General features: G+C 43.8%; 1 protein-coding gene across 6 annotated transcripts in view; it reads left to right on the top strand.

The window, feature by feature from the left end:
* The window catches only part of cntln (centlein), a 392762-nt gene that overhangs the window by 237227 nt on the left and 136024 nt on the right, over positions 1-19511 (top strand). For 5 of the 6 annotated variants that reach the window (XM_033018258.1, XM_033018259.1, XM_033018256.1 and 2 more), the window contains exon 19: positions 7566-7783. In XM_033018258.1, coding sequence (XP_032874149.1) covers positions 7566-7783 — 218 coding nt within the window. The remainder of the gene's footprint in view (positions 1-7565; positions 7784-19511) is intronic. The other variant, XM_033018260.1, reaches the window with a different exon arrangement.

Below are 19511 nucleotides of genomic sequence, written 5' to 3'. Positions count from 1 at the left end.
AGAAGACATTCCATCTGACACTTTGCAGTGAGCACAACAAAATTCACCCTCCTCCTTGTGATTACTATTTGATTGTCTCAATGGTGCGGAGGATCGATCTGTGGAATAAAAGATTGCCTACCTTTCTTTATGCATCATCCCCCACACGCCAATCTCCCACCTGGCCAATCCTTCTGGCCTTGTAGGCAATGTAAATAATTGATGCCTCAGTAAATGGCTTAAGGCAAAAATAAAATGATGCACCAAGGCAGTGATAGTGCGTCTGCACTGCATTGACCCGGGCTGGGTCACAGAGGGACATGTCTGACATACTGCCGCAAAGCATCAAAAGAGATTTGTGCTTTTTCACCAGTTATAAAAAAAACTGGCCTATCCAAGGTGGATAATCTTTATATTGTTCTTATTACATATACACATGCAGAAACAATAGTTTAGTTTAGTTTACTCTTGTCACTTGTACTGAGGTACAGTGAATAGCTTTTGTTTGCCTGCTGTCCAGTTAGAGATAAGACTATACATGATTACAATCAAGTTGTCCACCATGTACAGATAAAGGGTACAACATTTAGTGCAAGATAAAGTCCAAATAAAGATAGTTCAAAGGTCTCCAATGAGATAACAGGCCAGCACCAAACTCTAGCTGATGAGAGGGCAGTTTAGTTGCCTGATTACAGCTGGGAAGAAACTGTCCCTCAATTTGGAGGTACGCGTTTTCAAATTTCTGTACCACTTGCCTGAAGGGAGAGGATGAGACTGCTCTGCGATTATGCTGATGGCCTTGCCAAGGCAGCATGAAGTGTAGGTGGAGTCAATGGAAAGGACGGTGGTTTGTGTGGTGATCTGGGCTACAACTCTGCAATTTCTGTGGTCTTGGAGAGAGCTGTTCTCATACCAGGCTGTGATGCATCCCGATAAATTCCTTTTCACAGTGCATCTGTAGAAGTTGGGGAGGATTGTTGGGGACATGCCATACTTCCTAAATCTTCCTATGAGGCAGAGTCTTTGGTATGCTATCATGGCTATGGCTTTGATGTGGCTGGTCCAAGACATGTTGCTGGTGATATTTATTTTTAAGAACCTGAAGCTTACAGCCATCTCTACTTCAGCGCTATCAATGTGTACTGCTTTGCTTCCTGAAGTCGATCTAATTTCTAATTTCTTGCTGACATTGAGGGGGAGGTTATTGTCTTGGCACCAGATTAAGAGGTTCATATAGATTGTCAATAATGACGGTGTGTTATTATCTTGGCATAAAGGTTGGTTTGAGTAAGTAATTACTCAATTTCTTGGATGAACTTTGAGATCCGCACTCTCCTGAAGTCCAGACACAGAGCATTCACCTCCAATGATACAGTGGCCTACATGAAGACCAGATACGACCTTGGTAAGGCCATCAAAAAGGCCAAAAGGGACTTCTGCTCCAAACTGGAGGACGAGACAGATGTTCGGCAGCTGTGGCAGGGTCTGAATGCAATCACCTCCTACAAGGCAAAACCAGGAGGCAGCTCGAATGCCGGTGTAACATCACTCCCTGACGAGCTCAATGCGTTTTACGCACGCTTTGACAGGGAGAATACTGATGTGCCTTCCCGATCCCCCATTCGCTGTGATGGCATTTCAGTCTCAGTCACAGAGGCCGATGTCAGGAAATCCTTCAGAGGGGTGAACCCCCGAAAAGCACCTGGACCTGATGGTATACCCGGCCGTGTTCTAAAAACCTGTGCGGACCAACTGGCGGGAGTTTTTACGGACATTTTCAACCTCTCACTTCTGAGGTCTGAGGTCCCCACCTGCTTTAAAAGGGCATCAATTATACCGGTGCCCAAGAAGAGTAAGGTGACATGCCTCAATGACTATCGACCAGTGGCACTAACGCCGGTGGTGATGAAGTGCTTTGAGGGGTTGATCATGGAGCAAATCAACTCCTACATCGACAAAAACCTGGACCCACTGCAGTTCGCGTACCGCCACAACAGATCAACGGTGGATGCGATCTCGCTGGCCCTCCACTCCGCACTGGACCACTTGGACAACAAAAACTCATATGTCAGGCTGTTATTCATTGATTACAGCTCGGCATTTAACACAATCATCCCCTCCAAACTGGTTACCAAACTCGCAGAACTGGGTCTCTGCGCATCCCTCTGCAACTGGATCCTCGACTTCCTCGTCCACAGACCACAGTCTGTTTGTATTGGTGGAAATGTGTCAGCCTCAATAACAATCAGCACGGGAGCACCTCAAGGCTGCGTGCTCAGCCCCCTGCTGTACTCACTCTATACCCATGACTGCGTAGCGAACCACAGTGCGAACTCCATCATCAAGTTCGCTGACGACACCACTATTGTGGGGCGTATCACTGATGGGGATGAGTCAGAGTACAGAAGAGAGATCGAGCAACTGTCCATATGGTGCCAGCGCAATAACCTGGCCCTCAACACCAGCAAAACCAAGGAACTGATTGTGGACTTTGGAAGGAGTAGGAGGGGGACCCACAGCCCCATTTATATCAACGGGTCGATGGTTGAAAGGGTCAAGAACTTCAAATTCCTGGGCGTGCACATCTCTGAAGATCTTTCCTGGTCCGAGAACACTAACGCAATTATCAAAAAAGCTCATCAGCGCCTCTACTTCCTGAGAAGATTACGGAGAGTCGGATTGTCAAGGAAGACTCTCTCTAACTTCTACAGGTGCACAGTTGAGAGCATGCTGACCGGTTGCATCGTGGCTTGGTTCGGCAATTTGAGCACCCTGGAGAGGAAAAGACTACAAAAAGTAGTAAACACTGCCCAGTCCATCATCGGCTCTGACCTTCCTTCCATCGAGGGGATTTATCGCAGTCGCTGCCTCAAAAAGGCTGGCAGTATCATCAAAGACCCACACAACCAGGTTCAGGAATAGCTACTTCCCCTCAGCCATCAGGTTATTAAACCTGGCTCGGACAAAACTCTGATTATTAGCAACCACTTTCTGTTATTTGCACTACCAGTTTATTTATTCATGTGTGTATATATTTATATCATGGTATATGGACACATTTATCTGTTTTGTAGTAAATTCTTACTATTTTCTGTGTGCTTAAGCAAAGCAAGAATGTCATTGTCCTATACAGGGACACATGACAATAAACTCACTTGAACTTGAACTTGAACTTGAACTTGAACTTGAATTAGTCAAATTGACAAATTAGCAAGGATTGCCAATGTGAATGTAAAGAATATGTCACTATTAGAAGCAATATGTCACTATTAGAAGCATGACATCAGACAGTGGCGAGCTTCAAATATATTTAATTTATTTACTCCATGCAATTAGAAACATAGAAAAATAGGTGCAGGAGTTGGCCATTCGGCCCTTCGAGCCAGCACTGCCATTCATTATGATTATGGCTGATCATCTAAAATCGGTACCCCATCCTGCTTTTTCCCCATATCCCTTGATTCCTTTAGCCCGAAGAGCTAAATCTAACTCTTTCTTATAAATATCCAGTGAATTGCTCTCCACTGACTTCTGTGGCAGAGAGTTCCACAGATTCACAACTCTCTGGGTGAAAAGATTTTTCCTCATCTCAGTCGAAAATAGCCTATCCCTTATTCTTAAAATGTGACCCCTGGTCTGGACTCCTCCAGCTTCGGAAACATTTTTCCTGCATCTAGCCTGTCCAATCCTTTAAGGTTTTTATATGTTTCTATAAGATACCTTCTCATCCTTCTAAATTCCAGTGAATACAAGTCGAGTTGGCCCATTCTTTCATCATATGTCAGTCCCGCCATCCCGGGAATTAACCTGGTGAACCTACGCTACACTCCCTCAATAGCAATAATGCCCTTCCTCAAATTAGGAGACCAAAATTGCACCCAATACTCCAGGTGCGGCCTCACCAGGGCCCTGTTTTGAGAGGTGAGGGATGATCCCCCCCCCCATGTTTTGTAATCAGGATTTTAAAACTCGGTGAAAAAACTGTGAGCAACTATTACCGTAATTCTCCGAGTTCGAATCAGGGGAAACTTGGGAGAACTCTTGAATTAGCTCGTACAGTGGGACAGGCCCTTAAGGCATCAAGAGTGGGAGTCTCTTGTTTGTTTCTCTTGGTCATTGATTTTGTGCACTGGAATCAGATGCCAGTGGCTCTTCCAAATGGTTAATATTCATAGGTGATTAATTGCTTTTTGTTATTAAGTGCTTCTGTTACGTAGTGGGGGAAAATAGTGCACCCTTACAGAACGTCTGGGATTGAACACAATATACTACACATTGGAACAGATAGCTGTGTAATAGTGAATTCAAGAATCTAACAACACTATAAGGATAACGGTGATGGTCACAATTTATTTGGTCTGGATTGGTAGATGTTAGATGCTTCAATCAATCACTTTGTGGGAGGGGGAAGAGCAATGGTTAATAATGGAGGACCCAGTGTGGGGGGACTGCCGTGGGGGAGGGGGGAAAGCAAATGGGGACCAGGCGCCGGGGTACTTTGTAATCACCCTTTATGGGCGACTATTTGCATACCTTGGGTCTGCAAGCAAGGAGTATTCATTCATTCATGTTATCTATAATAGCCTAGCTACCCAATCCCATGTCTGATGGGACCTGACTAAGTAGGTTGTGAATATTTTTTATTCTTCAGGCTCTGCCAGATCAGACTGGGCCGGCTCCCTGTAGATTAATTAATAAATTACCTGCCTTTTGATATAATTGGTGAGTCGTCGTCTATAATTCTATGTCCAGCATTAATGACTGTGAGAGAGAACACAAATGATAAATTGTCATTTGACTTAGGCATTCCCGCCAATTCTCTTGGTCTTGCCTTTTTCCAGGATTTGGTTCCTGTTTTTATTGGTCCTTGGCTCTACCTTCTGTTGGTTCATACGTTCCATGGCCACATCCATTAGCCTGGGACCCAAGTATATTTCTTGGGTTAGCAAAAGGCTGGATACTTTGGTTTGAATTGCTACAGTTGAGTCAGTTTAGGAGGAAATATCAAATGCAGATGCTGGAAATCTGAACCTAAAAAAAATAGAATTTGCTGGAAACATTCAGCAGTTTTAGATTTCAGTTTATGCCCATGCAGACTCTATTACAGCCTACGTTAACCAAAAAAAGGCTGTAAGGTGAGAGTTGGGGCCAGCCAAAGTCCCAACAAGAAATCTACAGGTGGAGGCAGAGTACTAAATGTGTCCTTTGCATTAGCCTTTACCAAAAAAAAATGCCATTGGAGAATTGGTGGGGGGGGGGGGATTGAGTTGAGATTCTGGAGAGGCTTCAAATGAATTAAGATACTAAGACATTAATGAAGGTATTGTAAGGTATCTACAATGGACCAGTCTTGTGGCCCAGTGGATGCAACGTGTTGGGAAGTAAAGAAGAAAATTTCAGAGGCCTGAGATTGAAGGCCATGGAGTAAAAGGTGCCTTGGCAGGATTGGTTCCTAATTCCTCAATACCTTCCTTTTAAATGTCTCAATCTCTGTGATGGGGTTACACTATAGATGCCACAATAACCAACAAGAACTAGAGAAACAGATATGCGGGCAGATCACAGAAAGATGTAAAAATAACATATTTATTCCTAATAATAGCATAATTTCCTTTCTTTTGCCTTGCTCCACCCTTTAACAGTGGAGTTACATTTGCGATTTTCCAGTCCTCTGGAACCACCTTCTTGATTCCTGAAAGATCACTACTAACGTCTGCTTAATCTCGACAGCTACCTCTTTCAGAACCCTGGGGTTTAGTCCATCTGCTACAGGTGACTTCCACCTTCAGTTCCTTCAGCTTCCCAAACACATTCTCGTCGGTAATAGTGACTGCACTCACTTCTGCCCCCTGACTGTTAAATTTCTGACATTGCTCGTGTCTTTCACCGTGAAGACTGATGCAAAAAACATATTCAGTTCTTCCGTCATTTTTTTGTTCTCCATTACTACTTCAGCGTCATTTTCCAGCGGTTCATTGTTCAATTTTGCCACTCTTTTACTCATTAGAAATTAGAGGAGATGCGTGTGAAGCCGTGTCTCACTACTGGAGTCGCTGGATGGATATGAGGGAGGGAGTATAGGGACAGGTGTTATATCTCCTGCGGTTGCAGGAGAAAGTACCTGGAGAGTGGATGATTTGAGTGGGAAGGGACGAGTGAACCTAGGAGGGAGGGATCTCTGCGGAAGGTGAAGATGGGTAGTTGTGTCTAGTGGTTGGATTACGTTAGAGGTGTTGGAGGGTGATGTGTTGGATGCGGAGGATGGTGGAATGAAAGGTGAGGAACAGGGGTACTCTATCCTTTTGCACGATGGGGAGCGAGAGCAGAACCACAGGACAAAGTGGAGCCACAGATGAGGGATTCATCTAAGATAGCCAGGGGTAAACCACATTCCCTAAAGAATGAAGACATCCCATGTCTTCTCAAATGTTATAGGGTGTTAAAAATAAAACACACAGCATGCTAGCCTCTATTGGTCAGAGCATTAAGTATAAAAATTGGGAAGTAATGTTACAACTATGTAAAATCTTGATCCAGGCTACTTTGGAGTATTTGGTGCAGTTGTGGTTACCATGCTGATGAAAGGAGCTGAGGGCTTTGAGGAGGCCACAGCATGAATTTCACCAAGATGTTGTCTAGATTGGAGTGTATTAGCTATTAGGAGAAGTTGGATGAATTTGAATTGTTTTCTCTTGAACATCGGTGGCTGAGGGGCAACCTGATAGAAGTGCATCAAATTGTCAGATGCAGAGATAGGATAAATAGTATTTTTCCCAGAGTGGAAATATCAAATACTGGAGGGCATACAGTAGATTTAAGGTGTTGGTGGGAGTGTGGTGGGGAGTTTAAAGGATATCTGCGAAGCAAGTTTATTTTATACAGAGTGGTAGGTGCCTGCAGCATGCTGCCAGGGACAATGGTAGAAATAGATGCGATAAACACGTTAGGAGGCATATAGATACACATGAATACGTACAGGCCACATGCAGGCAGATGGATTTGTTTTGATTGCTATCATGTTCCATCCTCTCAGTGAAGACTGAATATTCAGCTCCCTGCATCCCTCAACATTTTTCTCTCTTTTGACCTATCCTCCTCTTCGTTAAAACCTACTTCGCTTATCAACCTGCTTATCTTTTTGTAACATTTCCTCCTTTGACCTTTTTCTTTTCCATGGCTTTTCTGATGTAATTAGGGATGAAGAGAAAAGTATCAGGAAATAATCAAGTTACGCAGGCATGTGTGGAAGGGAAACAAAAGTAAACGTTACGGTCAATGACCTTTCATTTAAATAGTTTATCAGTAACATCATTTAGCCTTGTCATGACATTGTTGGGATCGGATTGTTTCATTTTATTTCACTGGAAAATAACGCAAACATTATATTTCATCTTGATGACTGATTATAGATTTATTTAATGTATATGCACTTAGGTCTAAAATAATTTTCTTGACTGATTAACCGATTACATTCTGTTGTATGTGATAATCGATACTCTTATAGTTTCAAATAAAAAGTGATAACATTTTGGAGGTTTATGTTTCATCCTAACACCAACACTGTCTATTCTTTATTTTTTCAACAGAAGTAAGGAAACAGAAAACCAGTCAAACCAGACAAAGTATTTCCATCCTTGCCTTACAGCAACGTTTAATATCATTGCAGCAACAGATTGTTGTTATGAAGAATGGGAAAAAGGTAGCCTTAAATACTGTCAACGAACTGAAACAGAACAATCAAAAATTAACATCCCAATTGACTTCGATGAATCAGAAGCTACAAATACACAAACAGACAATTCAGGTATGTTTCAAGTACAGGTACTACAATAACAATTTTGCAAAAGTAAATATTCAAAAATTGACAATTATTTCTCAAATTTGTGTGGACGTGAGGTACGTTGTATAAAAATTCTCTATTTTGTTTTTTCTTCTACTGTAAATAATTGTTTTTGCATTATAATGCAATTTACTGAAGTACGATAAGTAATTGTTTAATGCTGAACTAAAGCACAAATAAATGTGAATAGTTTGTGTACTAGGAAATAACAATTTCCAAGGCTTTGAAGTCCTTGGCAATGATATATTAAATTATCAACATAGGACACGATACAGCAAGTTCCAAAAAGTAAGACAAATCTAATTAGCTCACGATAACTATTCACTTTGCTCTCGGTCATCAGCAAGATGATGGAAGCTGACATCATAGAGCTGTCAAGTGGCACTTAAACCAATAACCTGCCCACCAATACCCAGTATGGTTTTCACTACAATCACTCACTCCAGTCCTCATTAAAACCTTGATCCAAACACGAATCAAGGAGCTGACTTTTCGAGATAATGTGAGCCCATCATTTTGTTCATTATTACTGTCAGAATCCCAGAAAGATTCCTCAGCAGTATTTAAAATAGGTGCAGGATTAGGCTAGCACCGCCATTCAATATGATCATGGCTGATCATCCAAAATCAGTACCCGGTTCCTGCTTTTTCCTCATATCCCTTGATTCTGAAGAGCTAAATCTAACTCCCTCTTGAAAACATCCAGATATTGGCCTTCATTCCCTCCTGTGGTAGAGAATTCCACAGATTCACAACTCTCTGGGTGACAATGTTTTTCGTCATCTCAGTCATAAATGGCCTACCACTTATTCTTAAACTGTAAACCCTGGTTCTGGACTGCCTCAACATGGGGAACATTTTTCCTGCATCTAGCCTGTCCAATCTCTTAAGAATTCTATATATTTCTATAAGATCTCTCAACCTTCTAAATTCAATTGAATGCAAGCACAGTCGACCCATTCTTTCATCGTATTTCAGTCCCGCCATCCCGGGAATCCCTGGTGAACCTACGCTGCATTCCGTCAATAGCAATAATGTCCTTCCTCAAATTAGAGACCAAAACCGCACACAATTCTCCAGGTGTGGTCTCACCAGGGCCCTGTACAACTGCAGAAGGACCTCCTTGCTCCTAAACTCAAACCCTCTCGCTGTGAACCAGGGAGAGCAACAAGTGCTGGGCCTGACAAATCAAAATATGAGGACAATGAGATAGAAATATATTATAGCTTATTAAATTTGCTATTTTACAACATATGGGAAATGTTACAATGAATACGTACGGTCAATATTGTTCATAAGAAAGGGAGCAGAAGTCCAAGCATCCATATAATGTCAACTGAAGAAACACTCTACTCCATCAGCATTTCCAATATTTTCAGAAAACAGGCAAAATAAGGGATGTCTTGATGATCAAGAACATTTGGGAGGATTGTATGGTCTGTACCTGAGGATACAAAGTTGTGTGATTGGTTAATAGAAGTTTCAGTTGTGTCTCAACAGACCAGAACTAAAGTTTACCTTGTTATCTCCCACAATATGGAAAGGAGGTTTTACCAGTCTTGGGGCAATTGAGGTAAATAGTTCAAGGGTTACCAAAGACTCATTTGACTCATGGTCTGAATAACTGCCTCATCTGTTACATTGAATTATTTAGTATTGCATGGAAAAATCTGTTTGCTTCTTCACGCCATTTAAATACAATCTTTTTCTTGTCTGCTGCAGGCTGCAACGACCTATCTTGCGCATCCCAGTTTCCACATCCTACTAATATGGGGTAGCTTTGCTGGTTTCACAACATAGCGTTTAACAGCATCATTAAGGTTTAGGGACGACAGATGGCACAATGGGCTACGTGTTCGGCTGGCAACCGGAAGGTAGCCGGTTCGAATCCCGCTTGGAGTGCATACTGTCGTTGTGTCCTTGGGCAAGACACTTCACCCACCTTTGCCTGTGTGTGAATGTGTGTGAGTGATTGGTGGTGGTCGGAGGGGCCGTAGGCGCAGATTGGAAGCCACGCTTCCGTCAGTCTGCCTCAGGGCAGCTGTGGCTACAGAAGTAGCTTACCACCACCGAGTGTGACTGAGGAGTGAATGAATAATGCGATGTAAAGCGCCTTGAGTATTAGAAAGGCGTTATATAAATCCCATCCATTATTATTACAGCATAAATTCTCCAGCTCTGAACAACACAATTGGAGCTGTAGCTGAAGGCAGTTCACCATTATATCAGGGCAATTAGGGATTGACTAAATGGTGGATTTAAGTTTTGTTGATTCGTGGGTGTCGAGATCCATCGTTCCAGGAATTAACAAATCTAAATGGTTACATATATGGTGAATTGGGAAGCCTCTGTTTTTTCCAGCTTATGCATTCCAGACTTGGGGATGTGATTTTCAACGCTGTGGGAGGGAAACTGTAGATTGGTTCCCATGTTACGTAGTTACACCGGTGGTAGAGATGAACTAACAACGTATTGTACTGCACCACCATGACTGATGATTAAAGCTGACTTTGAACACCAGACTGTGTCTGTACAAATCTCTACATGGTGTCAGACTAGTTGGAAATTACCCATTGCGTCTGTCTATCGGGTTTTATTTGCATTTTATTAGTCTTGATCTTTTACTCCGATGGCTTATTCATGACGCAAGCCGACCCAGCTCATCTTCGATGCAGACAGGCGAGCGATGGAGGTTCTTTGAAATTGACTATGAGCACTACATCAATATCGTCCATCGCAACGATCCAGATGAAGTCAAGGCATCGCTCCTGCACAACCTGGCTGGACCCCAGACTATGATTCGCGCGCAAACCTTCGACTTTGCGCCAGCTGTACTCGACGGAAACGGCCAGGTGGTGGTCCCAGCTGAGACCATGCGCAACCCTAACGTGTTGCTACGTAAATTCCGTGAGCTATGTGACCTGCCATTGAACCGCATCATGGAGAGAGCAAAGTTCTTCGCCCGACAACAGCAGCCTGACGAACCTGTGGAACGTTTCATTTGTGATTTGAAGTACATGGCCCCGCGATGTCGCTTTGGTGAGATAACTAATGAGTTAATACGCGACAAAATCGTTAGCGGCATGTGTGATCGGAAGCTCAAAACAGAGCTACTCCGAAATGCTGACCTGACTCTCGAACAGGCTGTGCATGCCTGCCGTATGTCGGAGGTTGTAGACCCACTGGGTGATCAGCTTCGCACTCAGAAACATGATGTTAATCTGACCGGTTTCAGTAACCGCACCGCGTCAGCTGCTATTAAATGATTTGTGAATGAGCCACCGCAGAGGTGCGTTAAATGCAACTGTTTCCATAATAGAGGTCACCTGTTTTGCCCAGCAAACGGCAAATCATGCAATTACTGAAAGAAAATGAATCATTTTGCCGCATGCTGTCATTCTCGTGGGAACGCTAGTGCGAATTCAAAGTCTAATCTACACCTGCTGCACCTTGACGTATTTCGATCTCAAGCTGCCAATCACTATCACCTGTGATGCCTCGCAATATGGTTTAGGTGCAGCCTGCTTGCAAACATGAGCTGATGGCACCGTGCTACCTGTATCGTACGCCTCTCGCCCATGACAGAGACCGAGCAGCGCTATGCCCAAATTGAAAAGGAGCTGCTAGCTGTCGTTTTTGCATGTTCCAAGTTTAGAGACTTTATCTTTGGGAAAACTATTACAATTGAAACTGACCACCAACCCCTGGTCACCATCCTGAACAAGCCTATTCACACAGCGCCTGCACGTTTGCAGCGCATGATGATGCAACTCCAGCGTTTTGATTTCCAGATTGTTTACAAAAAGTGCAAAGATATGCTCATCGCCGCCACCCTCTCTCGAGCGCCACGGGCGTCCTGTGAACAACATCCTTTTGAGTGCGACGAGCTTGCCGTGCTCAAAGTTGACTTTGTTCCCATGGAACGACTGCTTTGCCTTGCGGAACACACAGCTGCTGACAGAAAGCTACAGCTGCTCTCCATTATCAAGAGTGGTTGGCTCTCAAAGCAATCCAACACACCACTATATATACAGCCATTCTTCTTAGTTTGCGATGAACTGGTGATACAAGACGGGTTCATTGTCAAGGGTCACAAAGTTGTGATTCCCACATTCCTGCAAGATGAATACTACAAATATGTCCACAGCAGCCACCCAGGTACTGAGGCTACACTTGCCCGTACCCAAAGCATGTTTTACTGGCCAGGAATGACCAAATACATACATGACAAAACGGCATTGCAACAGCTTGGCAACCCACCAACAGAAACAGCCTCTCCTGCAACAACCGGCTCCAGAACTACCTTGGACATCCGTCGCTGTGGACATTTTTGATTGGCATGGCAAACACTACCTAGTTCTGGTCGATTCCTATTCCAATTGGTTTGAACTTGATCTGCTGCCTACCATTACGTCAGATGGTTATACAAAAACTTCAGAGACATTTATCTACACGGCGTACCAGTTCGACTGCAAACTGACAACGGGAGACAGTTCACCAGCCAGGCATTTAAAAACTTTGCCAGACGTTAGAACGTTCAGCATGTTACCAGCAGCCCCAAATACCCTCAATCCAACGGCCTCGCTGAGTGTGCTGTCAGGAGCGCAAAACAGTTAATGGAACATTCGCATCTTGCCAATTCCGATGTCTACCTGGATCTGTTAAACCTGAGAAACATTTCCAGGGATGGTGTTCTAGGCTCTCCCGCCCAGCGGCTGATGTCTCGCACGATACGGCCCCAGTTCCCCGTCACCCAGCAACAGCTGTAGCCACAGGTGCTCAAACCAGCTGCGGTCCAGAAGCGCATTCAGGAGAAACATGATGTCCAGAAGCATTCCTATGAGAAGTCGAGCAAACCACTCAAACCGTTACTGCAAGGTCAAGTGGTTCGCCTGCAGACTGCAGTTGGACATACCTGACTGGGTTTCATTGAGGGGCCAGCCAAGGAACCTCGTTCCTACCTTGTCAAAGTCGATGGTGTTCTGTACCGGCACAGCCGTCAACATCTTCTGCCCGTGAACGAATCGCGACCAGCTCCTCCCGGTCCTGTATGGATTCCCCACGTCATTTGGTTCCCTCATCCCCCAGTGTCCCTAGTCCTGCATGCTCGCCCCGCGTTCCTCTCCAGGCTCCCCGGCTGCGTTCTCCTTCTTCGGTTCTACACCACCCAGCCCTACTAACTTTTCCGGAACGGAGGGGGAGGGGTTTGTCCGTACGCGTTCGGGTCGGGTTAGCAGACCTCCTGACAGGTACGGTGAATATGTTTAACTGCATGTGTTTTAACAACTGCTGAACATCTCTTTTCTCTACGGGGAAGGATGTAGATTGGTTAGTGCATGTGCACCAATCAGAGTAATGTACGAACACTAGCTCCTCCTTACTGTACACTTTATATTAATACTCACTTCCCATATTACGTAGTTACACCGGTGGTAGAGATGAACTAACAACGTATTGTACTGCACCACCATGACTGATGATTAAAGCTGACTTTGAACACCGGACTGTGTCTGTACAGTTCTCTACAGAAACTATTGGAGAAAATTATTTGAGATAGGATCTACTCCCATTGGAAGAGAATGGGCTAATTAGGGATAACCTGCACGCCTTTGTATGTGGCTGGTCATGTCTTACTAACTTGATTTTTTGAGGTGAGAAAGGAGATTGATGATAGAGCAATGGGTGTCAGAACTGGCTTATTCATAGAAGACAGAGGGTTTGTAGTGAAGCTAGATATTCTGACTGGAGGTTTGTGAGCAGTGGAGTTCACAGGGATCTGTGCTGGGACCTCAGCAGTTGGTGATATATACTGTATAAATGACTTGGACATAAATGTATATGGGTTGGTGAGTAAGTTTGCTCACGACATCAAAATAGGAGGGGTTGTAGACAGTGAGAAAGGCTGTCAGAAGATACAGCAGGATATAGATCAGCTGCAGAAATGGGTGGAAAACTGGCAGATGGATTTTAACCCCAGTGTGGGAGGCGTTGCACTTTGGGACGTTGAATGTAAGAGAAAAGTATGCAGTTAATGGCTAGACCCTTAACAGCATTGATGTACAGAGGGATCTTGGAATCCAAGTTCACCGAAGGTGACAGCACAAGTAGACAGGGTGGTAAAGAAGGCATATGGTATGCTTGCCTTCATGGCTGGGGACATTGAGTGTAAGAGTCAAGAAGTCATGATGCAGCTCTATAGGATTTTGGTTTGGCTGCATTTGGAGTATTGTGTGCGATTCAGTCACCTCATTACAGGAACGATGTAGAGGCTTTGGAGAGAGTGCGGGGGTTTACCAGAATACTGCCTGGGCTCAAGGGTTTCAGGTACAGGGAGAGGTTGGATAGACTTGGATTATATCCTCTGGAACATTGGCGGTTGAGGGGAGACTTGATAAAAGTATATAAAATTATGAGAAATAGGGTATACAACCTGAATCTTTTTCCCAGGTTAGAATTGTCCAACACTTTGTTCAGAGCTAGAAGGTGAAAGGGGGGAAGTTTAATGGAGATGCGCTTGGCAAGTCTTTTACACGGAGTGAGATAGGGGCCTGCAATGCATTGCCAGGAGTGGTAGTGGAGACAGATATATTCGTGGTGTTTTTTCTTTAAGATAGGCAAATGGAAGTGCAGAGAATAGAGCGATATAATCATCTACGGGCAAATATGATCCGTTTAACGGCCTCATGTTCAGCACAAACATTATGAGCAGAAGAGACCGTTCCTGTGCTGTACTGTTCTATAATTATCACCTCAACCACCTCCAGTGGTTCTGGGTTTCCACAGCTAAATTTAGACTGTCCAGCAGTTACTATCTTTAATGCATTCTATTTTCTGCTGCTGCGACTATGCTTCTGATTGCATCTGCTGCTTCAACTAACCAAACCGATTTCTCTTTTTCTTCCTGTATTCCCAGCTCTTTCCTTGAACCTGTGTTGCTCTGTCTTCCCCATTCCATTTCAAACTCTTCTCATCTTCTCACCAGGAGACTTGCCTTCTGTTTACTTGACTTATCCTAACCAAGTCAGAAGGAACTGCAGAAATGTTGCTGCAGAAACATGCAAGGCACAAGTCAGATATCACCTTATCAATGATAAAACCACGAGAGAGGCCATGGGGAATATTATGGCTGAGGTAATACAGATGAGAAAGGTAAATGAAAGGGGACCCGCAGTAGAACAGAGCTTTCAGAGTGGAGTGGAGTGGGCGAGGGGGGTTAAGATGAAGGTTGTCGTATTCAAGATGTGGATGAGCATTGTGCAGAAGTAAATTAGGTAGAATGTCTGGGATAGAAACAATAAGGCGTGCAAGATGATAAGATGATGCAACGTGATGATACACTAAAATAGATTTGAAAAAGGAGAAGATCAATCTTGAAGGAAGTGAAACTTTAAGCTGTCTAGGTCTGGTGGATAAATAATTGAAGAATGAGACGATAGATTCCAGTTTGTCATACAACGAACCAGTTGTTTTCTTTGTTCCTAGTTTCCTGGTTTATTGTCGGAACCAAAATGAATGTTTAACATTTACATAAAGATATGTGCTTTCACAACTTCCGAATGTGTCAGTGAAATGTGATATTGAATTACCATTACATGGACTTACAAATGCCTGACAGAAATAGCCAATTTCTATACAGCAAATTCCCACAAATAGAAAAGTGGCAACTTGATCATCTAAATCTCATGATGTTTAAATTTAAGTAATGGCCAGAGTACAACGTATAATTCCGCTGCTCAGAAACAATAATGTGACACGATTTTTAGAACCATTTTAAATGAGCCTTGGTTTAAAATCTCATCTGAAAGACAACATATACAACGCTGCAGCAATCCCTCAATATTGCCATTACTACTCACAATACCATATCAATAATTCTATAAATTTCCCACACTACTGCCTCTTCATCATTGTGGTGCTCCCACCATTATTTCAGTAATGCGCCGACAGTCCCCATATTATCACTACTACAGTCCAACGCATCCTTAACACTACCCTTGCAACTATGCAGTACTCTCTTGGTACTATCCCTCCAACAGTCCAGCACTGATTTGTACTCCCTTAGAATTGCGCCACTGTCACATTAATACTTTTCTGCCAGTGCATTGGCACTTTAGTGTTGCACCTCTGATAGTGTGTTGCACCCTGCACCGTGTTGAAATATCGGCTGAGTGGAGTGTTTTATGCTTTGCCTTCATGACAACAGTTACTGTATTTCACAGTAATTCATGGAACTGATAACAATTCTGGTGCCATATAAATAACAAGTCTTATCAAACTAATACCAATAAAACTGAACAAAAATAATGAAATTAGTTTCATCAGGTGAGTTGTAATATTGCTGAGAGTGATAGATGCATTAGATTGCGCTGAAATACAATGTGAAGATTACATTAATGGTTTACTCATGGTGTATTCTGTAACACACTTTGTGTGAAAATTGACCCCAGGGTAACCAGCTATTTACGTGAAAGTAGATGAGAAATACATATGTTGCCAGCTTCTAATGAAATCCTAGGGAATGCAGTCTGAGCAAGTGTTGTCCTCATCAAGAAACCAGACTAAGCAGCCCAGTTTGATTCTCACTTCATTAAAACAAAGCTGTATGAATCCTTTTTTCCACATCCTGCCATGACAGTGAACATTGGACGGTATGGAGACCTGGTTCCTTTTTGAGGTGTCCATACAGATTTATGCACTCCTCATCTTTGTTGCAGCGAAGCACAACTGCAGTTTACTTAAACATGTATAAGTTTACCTGTGAAAAGTGAATTCCCCAAATGGTGCAATTTTCTTGTGTGTATTTGCAAAGCACTAATATTATTGAGCAGAGTTTTACACCAGCTGCTGCATCTGGCATTGCTCAATTATTATGCTAGCAATCATGATGTTTGCATTTACTCTATGAAGTCAAGTTTTATGGTATTCCTTGTAAATGAAATAAAATCTAATGTAAGTACATAGTCTTTGGATAATTTAATTAGAAGGTTATAACTATAATGTTTAACTTAAGTTACCAATAAAAAATACACATTGAAACTAAATATGTATACAAAAAAATTACATTTAATACAGTTTTCATTAAGTAGCCACAACCTATTCTCCAGGGTTGGGATGTCAAAATCTAGAGATCACAGGTTTAAGGTGAGAGGGTAAAGACTTAAAAGGGATTAGAGGGGCAACTTTTTCACACACAGTGGTGTGTACAATTAACATGCTGGCCGAGGTAGATGCAGTTACAACATTTAAAAGACACTAAAACAACGACATGGATCGGAAAGGTTTGGAGGGATATGGGCCAGGCACAGGCAAGTTCAACTAGCTTAGATGAGGCATTTCGGCTCTTACGTGGAACAGTACAACACAGGTATAGGCCCTTCAGCCCACAATGTCCATGTCAAATATGATGCCAAATTTAGCTAATCCATTCTGCCAGCATGTGCTCTATATCTCTCTATTCCCTGCATTGTCATGTGCCTCTCAAAGCTTCTTAATTACCACTATAGTATCTCCTTCCACCTCCACCCGTGGCAGCATGCTTCACGCACCTTTCACTCTCTGTGGGGGAAAAGACACTTGCCCAACACATCTCCTTTAACTTTCCCCCTTCAACGTTAAAGCTATACCCACGAGATGCTGCCCGACCCACAGAGTTTCTTCAGCAGTTTGTGTTTTGCTCAAGTATTCAACATCTGCAGTTCATGTGTCCCCGACAGTATCTGACATTTCCACCCTGCGGGAAAGGTTCTGACTGTCTACATTATCTATGCCTCTCAGAATTTTACAAACTGCCTCTCCTCAGCCTCAAACTCCAGCAAAACAATAGAAGTTTGTCACACCTTGGCAATGCCCTTTAATCTAGGTAGCATCCTGGTAAAAACACAAAGTACAGGTGGAACTCAGTGGGTCAGGCAGCATCTTTGGAGGGAATGGACAGGCAACATTTTGGGTGGGACCCTTCTTCAGACTGTTAGTACTGGTTGGGGGGGTGGGGCAGCTGGAAAATGATGGGAGCAGGACAAAGCTGGGCCAGTCCTCCAAGAAGGAGACAAAATGGTGGCAGATAAGGAGAAAACCGGAGCAAATTGTAAAGCGAGTGGAAGGGATACAGGTGGCGGGGGAAAGGGGTGGAGGAGCTGAATAGTGGGTGAAATGGGTGTGCACTAGGATGGAGCACAAGAAAGCGACGGGAGGGGGGGGGGGGGGGGGGGAAGAAAAGGTGGGAGGGAGGTTTCCCTAAAATTGGAGAATTCAATGTTCATACCATTGGCTTGTAAGCTACACATGCAGAAACTGAAGTGCTGTTCCTCCATTTTGCTTGTGGCCTCACTCTGGCAATGGGGTGGCCCAGCATAGAAAGGACTGTGGGAACGGGTTGCGGGAGTTGGATTGGAAGCTAGGTGAGTAAATGACAAAGGAGCCAAAAGGATGTCGGATAAGAAGAAGAATGAAATGGAAAGCCAGAGGGAGGGATATAGTCTAGGGTTTAGTCTGGAGATACAGAATAGAAACAGGCCCTTCAGCCCACCGAGTCCACACCGCCCATCAATCACCCGTTCACACTAGTTCTACGTTATCCCACTTTCTCATCCACTCCCTACAGACAATTTACAAAGGCTAATTAACCTAAAAAGCTGCACATCTTTGGGATGTGGGATGAAATTGGAGCATCCGAAGGGAAAACCCACGCGGCCACAAGGAGAACATGAAAATGCCACACGGACAGCACCTGAAGGTCAGGATTAAATCCAGTTTTCTGGTGCTATGAGGCAGCAGCTCTACCAGCTGAACCTTTGGGGACCGGGACAGGGGGAGGGGTAGGGGGTTGGGAGATGACTGCATGAAGAAGGGGAAAGGAGCCCTTTTAGTTTCTAGTCAAGTCAAGTCAAGTCACATTTATTTATATAGCACATTTAAAAAACAACTCTCGTTGGCCAAAGTGCTTTACATTTGTTATAAGAATAGTATAAACAAACAAACTACATACATATATACATATAGCCCTCGCTCAGTGGACGTCAAGAAAGGCTTGGGAGTATAGATAAGATTTTAGTCTTGACTTAAAGGAGTCGATGGAGGGGGCAGTTCTGATGGGAAGGGGGATGCTGTTCCACAGTCTAGGAGCTGCAACCGCAAAGGCGCGGTCGCCCCTAAGCTTATGCCTAGACCGCGGGATATTCAGCAGCCCCAAGTCGGCCGATCTGAGGGATCTGGAGGTGGAGTGGTGGGTGAGAAGGCTTTTAATGTAGATGGGGCAAGCCCATTGAGGGCTTTGTAGGCATAGAGGAGGGTCTTTCATTGTATACGGAACCGCACAGGGAGCCAGTGGAGAGAGGCCAGGATCGGGGTGATGTGGTCCCTTTTTCGGGTGCCCGTCAGGAGTCTCGCTGCGGCGTTTTGGACCAGTTGCAGGCGGGACAGGGAAGATTGGCTGATGCCAGTGTAAAGAGAGTTGCAGTAATCTAGGCGGGAGGAGATAAATGTGTGGGTGATCTTTTCGAGGTCATCAAAGTGGAGGAATTGTTTTATTTTAGCTATCGTCCGAAGCTGGAAGAAGCTAGCTTTTACCACGGCATTGACTTGTTTATCAAATTTCAGTGCTGAGTCAAATATCACGCCGAGGTTTTTGACGTGAGGTTTGAGTAATGGGGTAATGCTTCCAAGGCTGCCTGCTATCATTTTGATTGAGTCCGAG

The sequence above is a fragment of the Amblyraja radiata genome, chromosome 3 (assembly GCF_010909765.2).
Source record: "Amblyraja radiata isolate CabotCenter1 chromosome 3, sAmbRad1.1.pri, whole genome shotgun sequence".
NCBI classification, from domain to species: Eukaryota; Metazoa; Chordata; class Chondrichthyes; order Rajiformes; family Rajidae; genus Amblyraja; species Amblyraja radiata.
This window is presented reverse-complemented; position numbering and strand designations above follow the sequence as displayed.